This window comes from Panthera uncia (assembly GCF_023721935.1).
Source record: "Panthera uncia isolate 11264 chromosome A3 unlocalized genomic scaffold, Puncia_PCG_1.0 HiC_scaffold_12, whole genome shotgun sequence".
In the NCBI taxonomy this organism is placed as follows: Eukaryota; Metazoa; Chordata; class Mammalia; order Carnivora; family Felidae; genus Panthera; species Panthera uncia.
The window spans coordinates 15,294,554-15,317,049 of NW_026057579.1; the positions used below are offsets into that span (position 1 = coordinate 15,294,554).

The 22,496-nt window shown below is 48.3% G+C and overlaps 1 protein-coding gene across 2 annotated transcripts in view; it reads left to right on the forward strand.

Moving 5' to 3' along the window:
• Positions 1–20,824: 20,824 nt before the first annotated feature.
• GALNT14 (polypeptide N-acetylgalactosaminyltransferase 14) overlaps positions 20,825–22,496 on the forward strand; it is a 205,173-nt gene continuing 203,501 nt past the window's right edge. Inside the window, exon 1 of one of the 2 annotated variants that reach the window (XM_049652350.1) lies at positions 20,825–21,229. In XM_049652350.1, coding sequence (XP_049508307.1) covers positions 21,101–21,229 — 129 coding nt within the window. In that variant the 5' untranslated portion in view covers positions 20,825–21,100. The remainder of the gene's footprint in view (positions 21,230–22,496) is intronic. The other variant, XM_049652348.1, reaches the window with a different exon arrangement.

The following is a 22,496-nucleotide window of genomic DNA, read 5'->3' on the forward strand; positions in this document are numbered from 1 at the left end:
GAGTGACCTTACCCAACAAAGACAAGTCAAGAAACTGACTTAATCTCAGTTTTTTTATTTGCAAAATGGGATTTAGGTATCTACTACCTAGGGTTTCTGCAGTGTGGTTGGCTGAGTAATGTCTCCCAAAGATTTTCATATCTTAATTCCAGGAAGCTGTGAATATGTTACCTTATAAGGCAAAAGGGGCTTCACAGATATGATCTAATTAAGGATTTGAAGATGGGGAGATTTTCCCGGATTATCCAGATGGGTCTGATGTAATCAGTGGGGTCCTTGTAAGAGGCAGGAGGTCAGCGGGACAGAAGGTGATGTGGTAACAGAAGCAGAAAATGACTTGGAGGTGTTATGTGGCTGGTCCTGAAGGTGGAGGAAGGGGCCACATGCCAAGGACTGCAAGTGAGAAAGGGCAAGAGACAGATCCCTCCCCTGGAGCCTTCAGAAGGAGCCACCCCTGCTTACACATTGATTTAGCTCTGTAAGTCTCATTTTGGACTTCTGACTTGCAGAACTGTAAGAGCAAAAAAAAAAATTATGTTATTTTAAGCCTCTCAATTTGTAGTAATTTGTTACAGCAGCAATAGGAAACTAATACATGCTGGGATCAAATAAAATAATGCATGGGAAGACTCTGGGAAAAACACAAAGCCAGGAATCATTATTAGTTCATGACAGCTCACCCCTTGTTTATTACATTTCTGTGCGGTGCCACGTAAGTTCCAGCTACCATAATGAGGAGAGATGTTTGAATAATAGCCATACACCCCAAGGAAGGGCATTTTTTCATAGTTTATAATTGCCATAGAGCTTGAAAATCTTCCAGGTCTTACAGTTCTTAATTATGCTCTCATGCATATGCATCAATTACTCACATGCTCCTACCTAGCTTGTTACTGCAAAGATACTTAAAAAAATATTTGGAACAGCTCCTCTGCATGTATCTCCCTCTGAAAATATCCAATGAAATATTTCACCTCTGCTGCAAAACTCTGCTCCAGTTGGGACATGCTCGCTAATCTTCCCTGCTCGACAGGTTTAAACCTCCACCCTCGTCTGTCTGCAGTCTCAGTGCCTGTTTATTCTACCTGGCAATTCTCTCCTCCTAACTCCCAGTGGCTTAATTGCAGGTCTGGTCCTCTAGGTTTGTGTTTGCTTTGCTGGGTATGATCTGCAATCCGGGAGGGACCAGCGAGTGCCTGACCCAGGAGGTTATATTTAAATGGCAGTGGAGGGGGAAGAAAAGGTGTTGATGTTTTTGCTTGCTGTTTCTCCCTATAGAAGTGGCTCTGCAGGGAGTCTAAGTGTCAAAGAGGCCATTTTATCTGCAAACCAATGACTTTGTCAAGAGATAGCATGTGAATTACCCAGGTGGCCCTTCCAGTGATTTTCTGGCCCACCTGACTCGATTTACCAGCTTGTGAATCAGTTTTGTTCTTCCTTGGCTCCCTCTTTTCCTTCTGTTCCTTTCCCCCCATGACTGATCCCCCTGAGAGATGTCAAAAGGAGTTCTACCTGTTTCTGTTGGGAAGATCACAGATCTTCACGGGGCATTTTCATCAAATGGCCCAATGCCATTCTGTTGCTGCGCTAAAAGGTGGTGGTCTGTCTCAAGTTTTGACTGTTGGACTGAACTTAAAAAAAATGTCTTTTGTGGAACAGAACATCTCACCTTTGGAAACATCCATTTTACAACACGTGTTGTATCATTAGGTAATTTCCTTAGCCTCTCTGCATCTGGGTTTCCTTGTCTATAAAATGGAGATAATAAAAACATGGGTAGTATCGTGGGGAGGATTAAATTAATTAATATGTAAAATGCTTGTCACATACAAAGCACAGTCACTTGGAGAATACTTGTTTCCTCCTCTGCACTCCTCCCCACTCCATTTTTGGGCTTGAGATGCATATACAGCCTCTAAAGATTCTGGGATCTCATTCCAGAGCGTCAGATTTGGTTGGTCTGGGGAGAATCCTGGGAATCTGCACTTTGAGCAAGCTGCCCAGGTGACATTGATGCAGGCGGTCTTCAGACTCTACTTGTAGAGACTGCTCCGTGGGCTGTGAAGATGGTGGGCTTGGACCATAAGCATATTAGGGGCAGCAACTGTGTGGTGTTGATTTGTGTATAATCACAGTGCCTGTCACAGAGGAGACATCCCACAAACATTGGCCCGTGTTCAGTGAATACCTCTGTGCACTTTCAAGATTATCTGACTTATTTTTTTCAAGTTTTACTCCTCACTGGGCAATGAGAAGTCTATGTGTAAAGTATACTAGCGCAATAACCCATCATCTGAACTGCAAAACATATTCCCCGGGAACATCTGGGGTCCCCATTCTCCCCCATTCCAGCATGTCCAAATCTAATCATGTTCAATAAGCCCCAGTTCAGAACTATGTTCTCTCTCCATAATGCCTTTCCTGGTTAGAGCTAACACTACCCTCCCCCGCTTCAACCAGTTCCTCTCTGTCATTTAAAATAGGTTAACTCCTACAGTTATGTACTCATGTATGTACATTAGCTCTCTCAGCAGATTGCACAGCTCTTGATGGGTTTCCCCCGAATATCTCTCAAATCCATACCCTTCTCCCAACTGGCCTGGTCCCAGCTCCATTGTCTTGCTCACATTTCCTACATTGCTTCTTTGGTCTGTCCACATCATTCCTCCCCCTTCCAAATTGTTTTTCTCTTTATAGACAAAGGGAGTCTTTGAACACAGGAGTCTGGTAGTATTAGACCTCTGCAACCCTTCCTCACCCACCTGACACTTAAAGTCCTCCCATGGCACTGCTTCCCTGTGCTATTGGGACAAAGCCCAAAGATTTGAACATGACCTTACAAGTTCTGTGGGGTCTAGTTGCCCCCTTGCCTCTCTAGTCTCATTGGGAATTATCATCCCTTTGCTCGGGATGTCTTGCACTTCCTTAAATGCAACCTGCTGCCTTTGGCTACATGGCCTTTGCACATGAACATCCTCCACCTGGAGTTGTCTTCTCATCCTTGCCTGCTGGCCTAGGTAACTTTGTTTTCAGCACTGAATACAAATCTCACATCCTCAGGAAACCTCCAATTCAGCCCCGTCCCCAGTCTAGATAAAATTCTTTTGTTATATGATCTCAAACTGTTCCTTCCCTCATTGTCCTCATCTTACTTTATAATCATGACAGTAATGCAGATACTTGATTAATGTTTGTCTCCAGGAGAGCAGGGACTTGTCTGTTTTTGTTTACCTGTATCTCCTTCGCCTTAGAAGGTAAGACTTAACACACACCAGGTGAATCGTTGGTGAGCAAATGAAGGAGATAATGTGCAGCTTTTATTTTGAATGAGGGCTATTGTTTTAAACTCACTCAAAAAGCACCTGGTCTCATTAAGTTCTAGGAATCAGAATTAAGCAGTCTAGAAAATAAGTTTGAATTGAAAATTTGTGAAAACTGGTTTATGGCTTAACTTGGATTCAGGGACCATGCTGATTGATGTGTTATGACTATCTTCATTAAGCTTAAGTCCTCAAATTCTCAAAGGAAATCGATTTTGCTGACAAAATGACTTACAGAACAGACTTTGGGTAGACAGATGGCTATAGAGTATCGTGTCAACATGAGTTTTGGAGACAAATGTTTTTCAGCGAGTAGGAAGGTGGCTGTGTGCTCAGATAAGTGGAGTACAAGCAGGTGAGCGTGAGTGGAAGATGTGGAATGTCTGCATGGAGATTCTATACCATCATGCACCATATTGTATACGATACCCTTCATCCATAAAAGAATCTAGGAATATCATGCAGGAGTAACTAGAGTTGAGGGTAGGTGATGAGACCACAAAGGCCATGGTCAGGAAAAGGATGCTCAAAAGGTAAAAAGAAAATGGAAGAACAAAAGGAAGTATTAAATGACGGACAGCAGTATATAGAAACTACGGGAAATAAAAAGGCCCAGGAGATCCCCATCCCAGAAGCTGCAGTCAACATAGCTTGGGGTTCATGCTCCCACCCAAAGCATCCTCCTTGGGCAGTTGCTCCCAGCCCAGATCAGGGAGGTTGACCAAGGTGGTCATGACTGTAGCATACAACCCACTCTTGCCCCTTACTTCTCATATAATTATTTGGTCTAGAGCAGTTTCCTGAGCAGAGCTGAGTCAATCAGATCCCTCTCTTGAAATCTGGAAGTGGAATAGTGAGGGACTGAGAGAGTTATTTGTCATCATGTGGGCCCAAAGTGCATATAGGGATGGGGTCAGAGTCAGCTCCAGTGAAGGCCAAAGCTTAAATTATGAGAGCAGAAACCATGAGTGACGAAGCAGAGAGGAAAAGATAGTAGACGTTGGAGAGAGGCTGAGATGCATGACTATTTGTGTCCGAGAGAACCAGAGAGGGTAGCTGCTTGGGCCCCACGCCTCTCAGTTACTTAGATCCTCTTTCCAAGAAGCCTGGATAGGTCAGGTGACTGCCAGTTCTTCATCTTTTCAATAAACTCTCCTTTAAGTGGGCTAGGATAAATGGGTCTCCCTCTGTTCTTTATTTTCCAAAGAAATGTGAGAAGCAATCAGTGATTGAGCATGTAATGGAGTAAACAGTTTCCACTTGGGTTTGAGATGTACCTGGGAGGACTCAACTTTCCTAAAGAGTACAGCCCCAAACATGGGCTCAGAAGAAACAAGCTGGAAAATCCATGCTTGTAACTAAGCTGAAAGCTGGTTCTTATGTTTATGCATACAGTTGGCATTCTATGTTACACTTGAGTGAGGGAGATTTTTCCTGCCTGGACGTCTGACCTAGCATGAGTTGGGCTAATGGCTGGCTATGTAGGAACCCCTGAGACTGAAGTCCAAAGTGAAGAGTCTTCTTTGTTGCCTTTGGAGATGGTAGTGGGAATGACAGGCAGAAAGAATTGCTCTAGTTTTCCTGTCTTCCCCTCCAATCACAGCCTGGCCCTAGTAAAGGGCATATAGTCCCTTCCATGCTCTTCCAGATTATTTCTAAGGTCTCAGCACCATGCTGATGCTCTTGTAAAATCACACTGGTTGCTATTCCCTTTGGATGGTGTCTCAGCCACCAGCTCTAGATGCCTTCAGATGTTCAAGGCAGCGGACTAAGCACCCTCTTCACTGGCCTAGGTATTGTCAGCTAATCAGCAAGTGTTTACTGAGCATCCCCTGGGTGCCCATCTCTGCACCAGGTGCTCTGTGCACTTGGCTTACCTGTGTGAAGAAAACAGTTAATCGACTTACTGGATGTGCTGTTCTGTTGGAAGGGTTCTGACGCTTTGATGAGCATTGCCAGGGCAACCAGACCAAGAGTCTGTTCATTAATTAATACCACAGTGAATGCACCCAACTCTAGCTATAGAGAAGAGGAAGCTGGTTGGGATGATTTTCTTCCTGGTGAGGGATGGATGAAAGAGACACATGGAATTTTACAGCAGAGTAGGGTTTATGTCTCATTTTAAAGCTAACTGGGGAAAGAACCTGAAGGAACTGATGTGTGTGGCGGGGAACTGTGGATGAAAATAGTTCAGCTCATAGCCAACTGGATGACCAGCAGAAAAATAGCTGAAGGTTTTCTTAGGAGAGAAGAAAACCACCACTGAAGACTCTATCGGGAGAGAAGCTTAATTGCCAAGTTAGGGTTCAGGTTCCATGGAAAGCCAAGCCTTCTGATCGTTCCTGAGAAGATACACTGAAAAGGGATCTCATAGAGGGGCGCCTGGGTGGCTCAGTTGGTTAGGTTCTGACTTCGGCTCAGGTCATGATCTCATGACTCATGAGTTCAAGCCCCAAGTCAGGCTCTGTGCTGACAGCTCGGAGCCTGGATCCTGCTTCAGATTCTGTGTCTCCCTCTCTCCCTGCCCCTCCCCACTCATACTCTGTCTGTCTCTCTCTCTCAAAAATAAATAAAAATTAAAACAATTTTTAAAAAGGCTTTCATAGAAACAATTGGGAATTCATGAAGAAAGGCACACACATGTGTGTTTTGTGTATTTTTTTGGTGTAATATCGTAGGTGTCAGTATATAACAACAAAAACCAATTAGTGATTGTCCAATCCCCTCAGTGGGAACAAAGAATTAAATAAAACAAAGACTTTGTTCGTGATGGCTTTTTACTTAAAGATGCAAATTCTTCTGACAGTCCTGGATGCCTTTTTGTGCTCTGGGCTCCATTCTGCACCCAAAGGTCTTGGGACATAGAGTAGACTCCAAAGGAACTCATTTGCAGGATGACCTGAGGCAATCAGATTCTTTCTCTCTTCAAGGATTTCACGAAGATGGGGCGCCTGGGTGGCTCAGTCGGTTAAGCGGCCGACTTCAGCTCAGGTCATGATCTCACGTCCGTGAGTTCGAGCCCCGCGTCGGGCTCTGTGCTGACAGCTCAGAGCCTGGAGCCTGTTTCAGATTCTGTGTCTCCCTCTCTCTGACCCTCTCCCGTTCATGCTCTGTCTCTGTCTCAAAAATAAATAAACTCTAAAAAAAAAAATAAAAAAAAAGGATTTCACGAAGAAACTAAATTAGTCAATAGTTAGGAGCTTGAATGGAGGATCAGGAGAGATCACAGACACCCATGCTAGGCAGCCATTTTCCTCCATGAATACCCAGAAGTGGAGAACAAGACTGGAGAGAGGAGAATTCACTCACTCATTCATTCTTTATTCATTTTAAACTATTCAGTGAATACCTTCTAGGCATCATGCTCTCTTTGAGATGCAGATGATGCAATATTGCCTAAAACAAAGTCCTTTTCCTCACAGAGTCTACATGCTAGTGGGGCAAGGGAAAGATATAAAATAAATACATGCACACTATATGCTCAGGCCATAATACATGCGATGCAGGAAAAGGAAGCCCCTAAGGCCATAGAGATGGATGGCTGTGAGGCTGTTATTTTTTTTTAATTTTTTAATGTTTATTTATTTTTGAGAGAGAGAGAGAGTAGGGGAAGTGCAGAGAGAAGGAGACATGGAATCCAAAGCAGGCTCCAGGCTGAGCTGTCAGCACTGAGCCCAACGCAGGGCTCAAACTCACGAGCAGTGAAATCATACCTGAGCTGAAGTCGGAGGCTTAACCGACTGAGCCACCCAGGTGCTCCGAAGCTGCTATTTTTGAGAAGGAGGACAGGGGAGGTGAAACAAGGGAACAATCCAAGGGGCTATCTAGCAGGAAATAATGAAGCAGGCCACTGAGAGGATTAGCGACAAGGCTTCCTGTGGTCCTAGAGAAATGGAGAGAGTAATTCTTTTGAGATCTGGCTGTCCTTACTGTCCTTGGGTTCTGTTAGATACTAGGCTATACATCCAATGAATTATCCCTTTTTGCTTAAGCCAGTTTGAGTGGTTTTCCTTTCTTGCAGTTAACAAATTTCAAAGTCATCTACAAATCCACAAGGTGAGTCTAAAGCAGTGATAAGGTATCTAGAATTTCTGTTAAGGCTTCCTGGTCAGAGCATGTGGCTTTTTATCACTACCTGAAGATATCCATAAAGTACAGGGGCCTTCACAAAGGGGCAAAAACCAACCAGTCCATGAGTGAAAGAGATGTCAAGGGGTAATAACTCTGCAACTGTTTCTTATTCCAGTTCAGCAAATCTTGAAAATGCAAGGAATTAGAGTCTCGAAAGCCTTGAAAGAGTATTTGTGCCAAGATCATTCCATTTCATCTGGAGGGTTTGGGGAAACTTAGATATATTAACTGTGGTTTATTTATTTATTTTTTTTTTGAAATGAGGCCCACAGTCCCCATCCTGGGTTCATTTTTTACAGATCACTCTTTTTTTTTTTTAATTTTTTTAATGTTTATTTTTGAGAGAGACAGAGTGGGAGCAGGGGAAGGGCTGAGCCATCAGCACAGAGCCCATCACGGGGCTGGAACTCACGAAAGGCAAGATCACGACCTGAGCCCAAGTTGGATGCTTAACCGACTGAGCCACCCAGGCACCCCATCTTACAGATCACTCTTGAGGCCTCTGAGCCTTTCAACCTATACATGTGGGGTATGATTTATTCCTGGCCTCCTGACCTCACTCTAGCTAGAGAACCAACCAATGAGATGGCAGAATCATGTGGATCCCCAGGGCACACAAATACTCCAAAGTCAGGAAAGGAATCTAAGGTAATGTTGTGGCTGGAGACTGTGACTGTCACCAGATTGATGTCATAGGAAAATAATATTTATTGAGTCCTCTGATGCTGGACGTTTGGCATATAGTACCTCCTTCTGTCCCTAAGGAATTCACCCCATTCTGAAGATGAGGAAACTGAGCTGCAGAGATTAAGCACCTTGCTGGATCTGTCCAGTAAGCTACAGGAGATGACTGTGGGATAAAGCAGAAACAGACTCCTGAGAGGAATTTGGGCAGCTCACAGAGAACCAGGGCTAAGCCTCCAGAGCCATGCCTGGCGTGGCACCTTGGAGCTAGGGGGATCAGGGGAGGTCACAGAGACCGATGCCAGGCAGCATTTTCCTGGTGAGCAAACCACTGCCAGCCTCACAGAGACCCAGATGCCAGAGTTGGCATTTCTGTTAAGGCATCAGTGGCTTCTGTGCAGCCTGTACCAGCGCTCTTTTACCCCCTGAAATTCAACCTTTCAGCTGTCACCGCTCCCACTGCTGCCCTGTCCCTTTTCTCTTGTCTCATCAGCTCCCATGTAAAAATTTGGTGAAGTGGTTTCTGTTGGGGAGAGCATAAATGTGGGCTGCAGGATAGGCTAGAAAGGAAATGGCTAGTCTTTTCTACTCCCAAGACAGACAGACAGACTGTTTCAGCCCCTCGTGGGGGTGCAGGAATTCCTCTAAATTAGAAGGTGATTCAGATGGAGGCAGTCAGACACGAGTCACGTGCCCACCAGCGTTGTCAATATGACATATTCAGCGAGGGGTGGATTTGGTGCTCTATTCCCAGAACACATCACTTCTCATTCCCTCTTGTAGGGCTGTCGATCGAGTGGAAGGAGATGCTCGCTTTTAAAAATTTATTAAACAAACATGGTGCTGAGCATTTTCATCATGTCACCAAGTGGCGAGGGGTGCAAAGGTGTGGAAGACATGGTCCATGCCCTCTGAGGGCTTACCTAGCCGTCATCACATAGTCATGAGCAGCAAGAACGGATGATTAACATATTAATTACCTTCTGTACCAGGTGCTTTGTATCCATTGTCTCTGAATCCTGACAATAACCCCACAAGGAGATGTTCTTACTGCCATTTTGTTTTTTAGATAGTGACACCGATGGTCACACAGCTAAGAAGCAGCAGATCCCAGATGAGAACGAGAGGTTCTGTCTGACCAACTCCAACTGGGGACTCTGGGGAAAAGAAGGATCAGTGGCCACAGCTGATGGCTGAGCTGGGATTAGAACACAGGTGCCCACAAGCTTAACCACTAAGCAAAACTAGCTCCACACCAGCCACACTCACTACGAGGTGCGTGTAGGCTGCTCTGCCCCCTTTTGCCTTCATCGGTCCGGATGCCTTTTATTCAGTCTTGAGGTTATAAAACCTGTCCCTTCCAATTCCATCTTTTTGAGGAATGGTGACCACCTCAGCTGATTCCAAGACAGGGTGTGTCATTAAACCAGACCACCCTAAGCCCCTCTGAAGGCAGACTAGAAAGAATCAGGGCACTGGCCTTGAAGGTGATCTTAAAGGTCACTTCCCTGTCTGACTCTCCATGAGGAGAGCTCATTCCTGGAGTATGTGACTCCTTTGGGACAGAAGCCCTACATTTTAACTCTCTTCTGTGAGACGGTGGGGCTTTCTGATCTCAGGCCAGTCACCCTGACACTGGCAAGTTCCTTCCCTAAAGTCTGAGGACAGGCTGCAGGTGGTGATTAACTTCTAACGAGGGAAAAGGACTTTCAAAGAAGGAACAAACGTGGAAGCCCTCCTATGGGGGTGTTAAGAGGGACATGAGGACACGGCTCCCAGCTGGATGGGTCTGGCAGCACTGAGGGTAAGTGGAAAGGATATTCTGAAAGAGGTCATGAGAGCCTGAGAGACAGAGACAGAGACCCAGAGAACCAGGGGAATTGTTCCTTTGTTCCACACCTTTGTCTCCCACCTTCCACTGCTGGTCCACGTCCCGCCATACTTATCCAGCCGCAGTAATCCTACTGCCCCTAACGTGCATGAATGTGGTCTGTGTGTAAGGGCATGAACATTAGAACTGTCATCATGTTAGCATTATGAGGCCATTTCCATTTAGTTCCTGTAAAGGGGAGCCCCACCCCCAACTTACACACACACACATCACACCCCCTACATCCATTCCCACACCATCACACACCATACCACCTTGTACCCCCCGACGTCCCCCACTCCCTGACAGCCCCCAAACACATTTACATCACCTACACACACCCCCATACCACACACCACACACACACTACACTGCCCTACACCCTCATACACACCCCACACCCCTCTGCACCCCCCCACACACACCACACCCCCTTCACAACCCCCACACCCTCCCCATCACACACACCACACCACATGTATCATACCCCACCAGCACATACCACACACACACACACACACACACACACCCCTGCACACCCTCTCCCTCCCCCACCCCATATACCACCAGTAAAAACCTCAGAGCCATTGCTGTATCCTGGAAATTGCTTTGTCTTTGAGAGTCTAAAAAGAAAAACCCATTAGCCATCAGAGATTTTAATTATTTATTTTTAATTACACAAGCAATGCATGAATATGTTCTACTTGTAAAAAATTCACACAATACATATAAAATGAAAGTCTCCCTCAAGTGAAGAATTTTAAGTAGCTCTGGTCCTCACCTGTCAGCCCGCAGCTCTGCCACGGACCAGCTCTGGGGAGTGTGGGCAAGCCCGGCAGGGGTTTAAAGAAACCCAGAGCCCTTGTTATACAGGCAAGGGTGAGGACGCTGGGGTCACTTGTAAAATGAAATGGGGGTCTCAGGCTGAATATATCCTTTCTGTTTAGAAGCTGTTGACTTTGTCAGCACTCTTAGATTTTTGTAGTTTTCTTTGAACGGAGCGGGGAAGGGGGGGCTTGGACACCTGTACCTCCACAGAGATGTGCCCTTTTCTCTGACACCTGTGACCTTAGGGCAGCCAGCATCAGATGCACATGCTGGGCATCCTGGCCTGTAGGCTGGTACTCCAGGGGGCTGCCTTCACCTTCCCAGCTTGGGCAGAAGAAAGAGAATCTTTCTCAGGCACACCTTGTGCCCTCTACCTTGCTGAAGGAGTTTCTCAATAATGGCTCACACCCTCCTTGAATTTAAGGGAGCTGGCTATATTTGGCCACAGCAAGTGGGAAGATTTTCATCAAATCAATCTCTTTCTCCACAATATTCTATTAGTAGGTGTTTCCTGAGGACTCAATAAACCCCTGTATAAATTTTCTGTGGAACTAAATGGAGATGCATCAAGGGTTTTAAAAGAAGACTCAGAAATGCATTGGATTGAAGAAAGATGGAAGCCGGAAGAATCATTGAGACCATCTGTTTAGTTCTTCCCTTTACAGGTGAAGACACCGGAGAGGCGGGGTCCAATGCCCGAGGTCCCATAGGCAGAGTGAGAAACAGAGTGAGCACCAGGACTCCCGGTCTCAGTCAGACCCTCTGCTCGGCACTCAGTCCATCACACTGGAGTTGGGATCCAAGCTGCCACTGTGATCTACCAACAGGACCTGGCCCGTCACGACGAGTCCTCGCCCCAGGAGCTCCATCGCTTCCATCCAGCTTAGAGCAGCATTGCAGACTGCAGCACATGAAATAATGACTGTTCAGTGACGTACAAATCGCCAAGGTACAGAAAGTGAACTGCAGTTCAGTTATTAGAAAGACAAGCATTCCTAATTAGTCACCGACAGCAGCGTGTCCCAGAGCATGATCATCACCTACCTGAAGAAACATTTTTGGGAACTTGGACAGGAAGCTTTGCTCTTCTGTTTTGGTGTATCTAGTGACTTGGTTAGGGACTGAGTGTTCTATGATCTTAGGAAATTATTTTTTTTAATTTTTAAAAAATGTTTATTTATTTTTGAGACAGAGAGAGAGACAGAGTGTGAGCAGGGGAGGGGCAGAGAGAGAGGGAGACACAGAATCTGAAGCAGGCTCCAGGCTCCGAGCTGTCAGCACAGAGCCCCACGTGGGGCTTGAACCCACGAACCATGGGATCATGACTTGAGCTGAAGTCGGATGCTCATCTGACTGAGCCACCCAGGTGCCCCTAGGAAATTATTTTTAATTCAGTTAGGTGTGATAATGGTTTTGTGGTTATGCCCCAGGAGGTCATTAATTTTAGAAAAATATGTGTGCTGAAGTATTTCTGGTTTATTTAAGGTTACTGTTTAGGTGTTATGTATCATGATGTCTGTGATTTATTTTTCAATGGTTTGGCAATTGTGGATGCATGCGTGTGTGTGCCCACACATATATGGAAAAATGTTAACAACTTTTGAATCCAGGTGGTAGGTATATTATATGTGGCAGGTGAGTCAACTATAGTCTATCTTTCTGTGTGTTTGAGAATGTTTATAACAGAATGACCAGTAAAACAAATTCTGCAGGTGAATTCTAATTCTCTCTAATGGTTTGAGAACCATTATGGAACTGTACTGACCAATGACAGTCTGTGAGTGGGCACGGCTTTTGAATTCCCTCCTTGGTATCTCATCAGACTTAGAGCCACTGTTTGTCAGCAGTACTCAAGGTTCTATTTCCTTTTGCTTTGTTGTGACTGAGTCATCGACAAAGCCAAAATATTGATATAATAGGCCATTTTTCTCATTTCAAGGCAGGCCTAGAAACGTAACAAACTCCACTGGAATATATTGACTAGACCAGTAGTTTCTGGACTCGGGTGCCTAGAAACATTGCCCATAGAATTTCAGCATGCTTAGGGTAAGACACAATTATCTGATTTAATAGCAATCAGAGGTAATTTTAATGTATATCTAGGTTTGAGACCCATAGTTTAGACCATGATGACCACAAAGCCAAGGTCACTGATTTGATTTCCACCTTATGAGCTGTTGAACTTTGCACGAAGAAAAGTTCTGTTCCTTAATGACATCCTGCACACCTTACCCTATCCTACCACTTAAATTTTTTTTTTCAATGTTTATTTATTTGTAAGAGACAGAGCGTGAGCAGGGGAGGGGCAGAAAGAGAGGGAGACAGAATCTGAAGCAGGTTCCGGGCTCTGAACTGTCAGCACAGAGCCCCACATGGGGCTCTGACTCACCAACTGCAAGATCATGACCTGAGCCAGAGTTGGACACTTAACCTACTGAACCACCCAGGTGCCACCCACCCACCATCTTTAAATGAAGGTTTTGGTGGAAGAAATGGAAAAAAAAAAAAAAAAAGAACCAGGATAAAGAAGGTAAGTGGATCAGAACAATTTATTATTGCATATACATATACTATTCCCACCCACCCCCACCCCCAATTCTGTCTTCTGAGAACCTGCTCCATCCAGTTGTAGAGGTGGCTGCATTTTACGGATGGGTGAAAAGAGGCCTTTATTTGTTGTTCTCGGATTATCAAGTGTATCAACTGCCTCAGGAATTTTGGATGAAAAGGTAAAAATGTTTTGCCAGCATCAGTGAATTATAATGAAAATGAGTGATGCTTTTAATGAAAAGTACCTGATAAAGAGTTACCCAGCAAGCCTGAAAGGAGAAATTGAACCTCGGGAAACAGAATGATTAACCACTCCCCCCTCAGCCAACCGTCTTTATCATGAACATTTTCTGGGCCGCAGTAAAGGAAGATGGGGGAACAGCCGAACCCAGGCTTCTGCAGCAGAAACTCCATAAAGCAGCTTCCTTGTTCTTACGTCTTTGCAGCTTAAACCTTTAATTAACCAGAGATGTCATCAAGAAAAGTTTGCCAAGGAAGAGGATGCCTGGTTTAATTAAAAAGATCTTTAATAGTTATTAAGGAAATCAATTTGGAAGTCAGGCCTGAGAGCCGTGATGGGGGAAGAAATCACTGAAAGGAACTTTGCTACCCCTCAGGGTAATGGATTTTAACCCTTGGGTCCTCAGCACCTCCAAATCCCCGGGGATGGTGGTGCAGGGATGGAAAGGAAATGTTCAGCACCACTCATCAGTTTAGAATCTACATTCCAGATCCAAGAGGCAGGTCTGCCTTACGGACAGACGAGGAGCCTAACCTTTCTGGAACGCAGTTATCCCGGCAATTGACGGAAATAGGAAACCTTTATAAATTGAAAATCTCCTTCCTCATAAGTAGAAGCTATTTTTTTTTTTTCAAGGAGATGCATTATTTTTCCCCGGGGATTTGTGCTTGGACTGTACATCAGGCTTCTTTCCATTACCGTGCAAACCCGCCTCCCTCGGATCAAGCTAGAGAAAGGTATTTGGCTCTTTGCAGCACAAGAGAAATATTATTTTCACTTGTCTCATGAAAATGATGACACAAAAGGTGAAATAGCCGGATGATGGGCAAAATAAATTGTCTATGTGGAGGGAAACTGCAAAAGGGAAGGAGTTTTTATTTTAAAAAATAGCATTTTGCCAACAGGGGATGATATTAATATCATCTTCTGATGCAGCCCAGTCGAGTTCAAATGCTAAAAGCACTTTTCAAATAATCTATGTTTAATTAATATTTGTACAGCACTTAGAAAGAGGAACTGAAGAGAGTTGCAGAGTATGGCTACAAAAATAATTTTCCTGTTGCACTGTAGCTATTTCTTAGGTTGACTGAAGTGCCTCTACCTGGGACTCGTATTATTACTCCATGGAAACTCAACAGAGAGGAGGAACCAGATCTTTGAACACTAAAGCCTGCGTCCTAATGACCAGCTTACACTTTCTTGAAGAACCGGAAACAGGCCTTATATTTATTTGTATTCCTTACAGCCAATTGCCCAGAATCTATAATCACCATGTATTTTTTTTATTGCTTTGCCGATTACCTGGAAACCTCTGGGCCTAGTTGCTCCCCCACCCCACCCAGTGTCACAGCTCCGTTTCACTTGAGGGACATCACTTGGACAACGGGTGTCTCTGGATAGATACACGATAACCCAAGCTTTAGTAATGAACTTATTTTCTTGCTGTAAGTAGATCATGTAGCTTCTCTGGGCTCCACTTTCCTTAATTACAAAGTAAGGAGCGTTGAACTAGATGTTCTCCAAGGCCCCTTCTGACCCTAACATAGTCCAATTCATTATTTCCCCTTTGCCTTGTCTGGGTATATCTGTTCAAGTTAATAGAATGATGGTACACAGGACATATCAGCGCTTAGTAAGACATTTATGGCTCAAGTATGGGTTGTAAACTGGCAGGCAGCAGGCTGGATCCAGACGGCAGACCTGTTTAGTTTATCGCCCACCTGAACTTTCTCTTTTTTTGAAGGATGGGAATTAAATCAGTTAATAGTTAAAATCCAGGAGGTTTCACATGGTAGTCTGGACTTCTGTTTCTGTTGAGAAGTTGGGAAACTCTGGCACCCCTTTACACCGGCAATGATCAGTTGGCTCCTTGTGAGTCTTGCCTGCACCCCCAGCACTGCGACCTCAGAACGAAGGTTGAATGTCAGTTCCATCGTGACCACTGTGCTTGTGCTGTTGTTTCCCTGACCCTATCTATTCATGTTTCTTTCATGGCCTGTGCAGGTACGTGGGCGAAAGGACGAGATGGTTGGAGGGATAGAGTCTGATGTCAAGAGCCCCTGCCCTTTGAAGGGACATCTGTGCCAGGAATCCACTGCTTTCCGGGATGTGTGAGCTGCTAGGTGGGTAAAATGCCTTCAGCTGGTAAGTGGGGTCAGACACTGACTGGTGTGGGCAATATAATAATTTCCTATTTAAAGCTGGCTCGATTTGTCTATACTGTCTCATCTTTGAATAAATATCTTAAATGTCACTCAGAAAAGCACCCCATATGAACACTTAGTTTATCCTGAGCCCAGTGCGCGTGTGCACGCACACACACACACACACACACACACAAACACACAAGAAATTTTAACATCAAAGACCCGCATTTTTAGTCACTTAAGAAAGTCAATGTTGTGTTTAGCAACATCATTGGAAGTCGTCCTGTCCATTACAGTGGCCATCTAGTTTATTGTCTAATATAGTAATTTCTTAAAAGTTGAAGAGGGCACTATTCATAATCATGCCAGGAAAATAGGAATAAACCGACTTTCTCAAGCAAACCGGGCACGTGGCTCCCCGTTCAGTATGCAACATCCACGAATGACTTGATGACAGAATCTGCCAATGGCCCCTGGAAGGTGTCCTGGGAAGGAGAGTTGTCCTATTTCCACCCCTGGGCATAGTCGGTTCCTCTCACTGCTGATGTTCCTGCCGGATGAGAAAGCACCCACCACAGTTGTATTCCTTCTGGGTTCCCAGCTCTCCTGCTCCCTTCTACCTGCACTGATGCCTCTAAGCTTGAGTCTACCAAGGACTGTTTGATGGTCGGAGATCATGCAGGTGGCTGTCAGACCTGGCTATTGGAAATTTGGGACCTGGGGAGCAAATGACACCTGTCTTTGGGTCCCTCGGTTTCTTCTGTGTGTGCTCTCCTCTTTCAGAGACGCTCCTAGGTAATTCTGTTTATTAAATAATCTTCCTCTACTTTTCTTTAAGTTAATTGGGTCACCCCTTCATGCAACTAGAACTCTGCATTTTCTGGTGGGGGTGGATGGTTCATGGCTCAGGTCGCTGCAGGACATTAACACACAAGATCAAATCACTCTCTACAACCCACAAAGACACCATGGCAGCCATAGTAAGTTTTCCACTTGCTATTTGGGTGAGGAGCAGAGAAAGTTGGGGGGCACAAGTAATGAAGGGAGAAGCAGGCTTTTGAAATGCAAAGCTATAAATCCCTTTCTAGGAAGCAAATTATAGAGGGGTACCGAGGGAAAACAAGAGGTGGGGGAGGAGGGGGGTAGTGGGATAGTGAAAGGAGTTGCTTAATGGATAGAGAGCAGTCCAGAACGGTGACTCTCAGATCCCTGAGATAAAGCCACCCATCTACTCACCAAAGATGAGAGGAAAAACCAGTTGGCCTTATTCTTCTGACGATACACCAGTGTGGCAGACAGAGGAGGTAAGGAGGTTGGTAAGAGCTCATTCGCATTTACCACGCAGCCTAAACTATTCCATCACTCACTTTATCAAAAGACCTTGCAGGAGACTTGGGACATGTGGTTGTAACAGAAGCCACTGTGGCAGGGGAAAGGGAGAGGAGCACCGAGGAAGAGGGCTGATGTATTATTTACAGTTGGAGAACTTGAACAGAGCAGACGGCAGGGGTCGGCCCGAAGACCTGGGTCTGTACGACTGTGGAATAAAGACAAGACATCTTTGAATTCTCCGTTGCTCCTTCTGCTGCCAGGGCCCCCTGCCAGTGCTGGGCCGTGTGCATGTCTCGTCTCTCCGCTGTGCTACGATCTGCCCGGCTACCGCTTAGCCCTCCCTATGGCCCAGAAGGGGTAAAGCCCTCCACAGCAAGCTGTCCGGGCCCCTGTGGGTAAAATCTCATTAGGTCGGCACACAGGGCGTCTCGCTGGGGGTGACAGGTCTAATGAGCATGCAGATAGAAGACCGCAGGCACACACGCGCTGTCACTTAAGTCACGCAGTGGGCAGAGAGGACGGATACAGGGACTCGGATCCGAGAGCAGCAAAAGGCTGCAGAGAGCTCGCGGACAGTGACAGGAGGACAGCGCAAGGAAGCTGGAAGCCAAGGGTGAAAACCCAAAGCAAAGGCCGTTGGAGAGCATGTGCCTTGGACTCCATAGCTTCCTCCTGTTTCCAGCTCACATTTGCTCCATATGCTGCTTTACACAGCTTTCCGGGGCCATAATGGGTTTTATTCCATAGTTTTTATATGAACACGAATGACTCACATCTGCTCCAATACCCAATTTCCTCTCTAATGTCTTCGGCTGTGAGGAGAGAACAGCTCGCACAGAACTTGCCAACAATAGGAGTGGCGGGAAGAGTCCTACGCCGGGGACAAGGAAGGTCAGGGCTTTGTGTGTGTGAGCTCGAAGGGCCTCTGAGAGGGCGTGGCATTACAGATGGGGAAACGGAGACCCACCCAGAGAACTGAGGAACTTGTTCGGGAATATCAAGACCAGGGAGGTAGATCCATTTTAGGGCACCAGGAGAGTCCTAATTCCTTATTCCTAACGAGAGTTCTTATTTAATTTATCTTATTTCCTGCCATGTTAAATCTTTTGCTAGGAGCTTTTCCTCCCCATATAAGCTGTGATGAGAAAAAAGTAACTTGGATTAATCGCCAGTGATAGCTAATCCCCCACTGGGATCAACTGTGCTCTGCATTACTTAAGCTGGTTATTAAAGTTTTAAATATCCACCAGAGCACACGGGGTGGGGGTGGGGGTGAGGGGGCCCATGCCGGGTCCTGGGAGAGACCTACAGGGCTGGGTCCTGCCTGGGGACCCACTTGGTTTCCAGACGCTTGAAGTCCCAACTGAAGTGCATTTCAATCCTGATGACCGTTACTGATGTGACAACCCAGACTACTATACCTTTGGGCTGGATCAGGTAACGACACTTGGCAAAACTGGATTCCCTTGACAGCTTCCAGAGGACCAGGGGATCTTCTCCACTTGAGTAGAGGGCAAAATAACGATTCAAGAAGCAGGCAATCCCTTGGAAGGCAATCCTTGGAAGGCAATCCCTGCTCTCCCTTGCAGGCTCTGCATGGAGCTGCCATGGGAAACCCAGGGCCTCGGTTTCCCCAGATGCCAAACAGAACGAAGCCCCTCAGCCCCTCGGCGGCAGGCAGTGTGGTGCAGCACCATGTCTAAAGCCTGGCGATTGTGTAACCGTCTGCCATCTGTTACTCGGAAGCCGCATCACAAAGCGCTGAGCAATGGACTACGGTGTTGCAGCTCCTGCCTGGAGCCGACAGCATCTCAGCGGCTTGCCTGGGGGTCCCCTGCAGAGCCTGCCGCAGAACAGGGCGCCAGCCCAAGGCTGCAGGTCCATGGTGAGGCCCCTGGCAGAGACCCAGGGTGCTCACGATGCTGCACGGATGGGTTCCCTTTTTGCTCCCCTCATCCCTCCCATTACAGTGATCTACCTGGATTTTCGCCCCGCCAAAGTGGTGGCTGGGGAGCCTACCCCAACCTTTCAGCGTATAGAGTTCTAATAAAGGCAGATTCTGGACCACCAGTCCCCTACCCCCAGGGTTCTGTGTGACGGTCTGAGAGCTCAGCTGAATCTTAAGATGGGCTGCCAAGAGAGCTCAGCTGTTCTGGGCCGTTTGATTTCCACCTCTGCTCCCAACCGAAACCTTGTTACCTACAGCCTGGCCAAGAACTCTTTGGGGCTGTGAGGCAGGACTGCCCTGTGGCTGAATGACAAGGCACCAAGTATAGGGGGCTTTCAGCAGATTACTCCATATGTGACTCCACTTCTTGGGGGCTCCATTTTACTAGAGAATGAATTCCACAGCCCTGCTCGCCTCAGATAGGGTATGGGGTATCCCCTATACTGAGCTCTGTGGGGACAGGCAAGAGGACGGTGGCTCTACGGTGGTAGGTACCTCATCCTTACCTCCCCGAGCAACTTAATGAGATAAGCACCCCTCCAAATAAGACCGCATACATTCAAATGGCACAGTTCCTGCAGCCACTGTTCCCCAGGCAGGACAGAGTTTTTAACACCCCTCTTCGAAGGGTCAAATGATTCGAATAACACCAGCACCCTGCATTCAGCTTTCACAATCATTCACTCACTTGTCCAAGGAGGTATTACCACCCCCATTTGGCAGATGAGGAATCTAGGGCTGGGGAAAGCTGAAGGACTTGCCCAGTATTCCCATGGCCAGTATGGCTGACCCAGGCCAGGAACGCCTCCTCCCCTGACAGCACCATTATTCTAGTCTAACTGAGGCCTGCGTGCGAATCCAATCCGTTATTTGCGCTGCTTCTAGACCCAAGTAGTTTTCATCTGCAAAAAGGAGAAGAATGCATTTTTTCCAAGGGCATTTGGGAAAGGGGGCTTTCCCAGGGTCATTCCCAAGTACCTCATGTGGTTGGCGCAAATTTGGAACACCCCCCCCCCCCCCCCCCGCTCGCAAGCGCAGAGCCCTGATGCTTACAGGGAGAGAAAACCCTTAAGGGAGATAATTGCGCCTTAATTTTTAAAAAGATTTCTTTAAAGTTAAATTTAGACCAGCTCAGCGTTCCATTAAGCAGAAAAAGTTGCCAGGCACCTGCAGGCAGGCATAGAAACACCCCGGGGGAGTTGGCTGAACTCGGCCTTGGCCCTGAAAGGCCAGGAGAGTGAACCGCGGTCCAGGCGGCAGCCCCGCCAGCGCCCGCGTCCCCCGGTCCCGGCGCCGGCTCCCGGAAGGCGGGTGCACTGGGGACCGGCTCCGGGCGTGAGCGCCACGTGCAGCCCCCGCGCCGAGCGGGAAAGTCCTCCCAGACACAGCTCAACCCGGCCCGGGCTTGGCCCTTAGGTCCCACCTTGCGGCTGGGGTGGCGGGCCTGCGGGGGTACCGTTCCTGCTCCGCCCCGGCCCAGCCCCGGACGGCCCCGGAGCCGCGGCCAGGGCTCGGCTGCGCCGGCGGCCCCGGAGCCGCACCATGCGCCTCAGTCGGCGGGCGGCGGTAGCGCCCCCCTCGCAGAGCCCCGCTCGCTCCCGCCCGGGCTCCCTCGGAGTCGGTCTGTCGGGCCCACGCTCTCGCTTCGCTCCCTCCCCTCCCTCCTCCCTCTTGTTCTTCCCGGGGTGCCGGGCACAGCCTCAGATTCCTCCCTCCCCGCAGCTCGAGTCCGTTTCCCTCGCGGCGGCGGCGGCGGGCGAGGCGGCGGCGGCGGCGGCGCAGGGAGCATCTCAGCTGCCACTGCGCTTCTCCGGCGGGAACGTGTGCCCAGGTTGGCTGCCCTTCGGTCCTTCCCGGCCCCTTTGCGCCCCGCGCCCCCCGCCCCTGCTCGCTTCTCTCCGAAGCGGGCGGAGCACCCAGCAGCTTCCTGCCGCCCCAGCACCCTGATCCGGAGGTCGGCGCTCTCCAGGACTCCTGCCCCGCCGACCCTGACCGCCAGGGGGTGCCCCAGGGGCGTAGCGCCGCGGAGAAGACGAGGCAAACGGGACCATGCGGCGCCTGAATCGCCGCTTGGCTCTGCCGATCTTCGGGGTGCTCTGGATCACCGTGCTGCTGTTCTTCTGGGTAACCAAGAAGAAGTTCGAGCTGCCGCCGGGACCTGAAGTGCAGACCCCCAAGGTACGGGCTTGGGCGGCGTGGTGGGCGCGGGGCACTGATTTGCAGGAGTGCGCGCAGCCCGCGCGCCGGGTTTGCGGGCTCCCGGGAAGCCAGGGCGGGAGTCTGGGTGCCGCGAGCAGGTAACGGGGCGCCGGATGCGGCCACAGGGTGATGTTTCTGGATTTAGGAAGGCTCGAGGCATCTCCCGACCCGTGAAGTGTGGCAGTGGGAGTGGGTGTGGGTGGCGGGAGCGCGCTCGCGGGCAGAGTGGGGAGCTGAACTTGGGCAGCGCGCTGGGGTCCCGGGGCGGAGGGGACGCTGCAGACGAGCCGCCCAGGGGTGGCGGTCCGTGGCCGCCGCGGGAGAGTCGCGGGCGGTGGGGTCGGGTGGCAGGGCGGGCCGGTGCTGGCGCCCGCGAGGAGTCTGGCCGCGGCGCTGACCTCCTTCCTTCCCGCAGCTGCCAGGCCCGACCAGGGGAGGCCGGAGGCCCGGGGTGCGCCGCGCGCGCGTGTGCATCGCGGGCGAGCGCCGTGCAGCCTCCCGCACGCTGGCTGCCCGGGCCCGCCGGCCTGTCGCCACCCCTGCTTTCTAATTGTCCCCGATCTCTTTAGCTGCGTGGGAAGTTGAATGTGCCCTGAACACCACTGAGGAGCCTGTAAAACCAGACGCCTTGATGTTGGTGGGGAGTTGGGGAAATGAGAATCCAAGTGGCTTTTCCAACTCCTGCCCCGTGGGTTCCTCCAAGCCCAGCCAGAAGGTTCTCCCTTTAATTTACATTCACACATTTACCTTTAATTCAGAGTCCCCATTCCTGAGTCTCCTCTTCCTCAGACCTGGTCGTGGGACACAGAAGGAGGCCTCTGGGGGTTCCTGACCAGGCAGACAACATTTACTAACTGGGTCCAGAGCAGTCCTCCAGGGACTTGGAAAAAGCCCTTGGAAGAGGGTATGGTCTGAAGCTGGAGGCTAAAAAAGGGGGGGGGGGGGGGAGGGGGAGAGAAGGGGGTCTCCCCAGTAAGTCCATACAGAGGCCCAGTTTGTGCCAGGTAAACAATAGGTGCTTCTTCATAAGTAATTGTGTAAGTTGGGTGGTATCCTCATTTCATAGATTAAGAAACAGGTTCAGTCTTTGTGCCTTGCCTTAGGTCGTTCTGACTTGAACTCAGACCGCTGATATTCAGAACCTTTCCACTAAATCAAGGTGTCTTTCAGATCCCTTTTTAACTAAGTCTTCTGGCACTTGTGTTTTGGAATCTTGCTAATGCCGAGTTGAGTCCCACAAACGTTT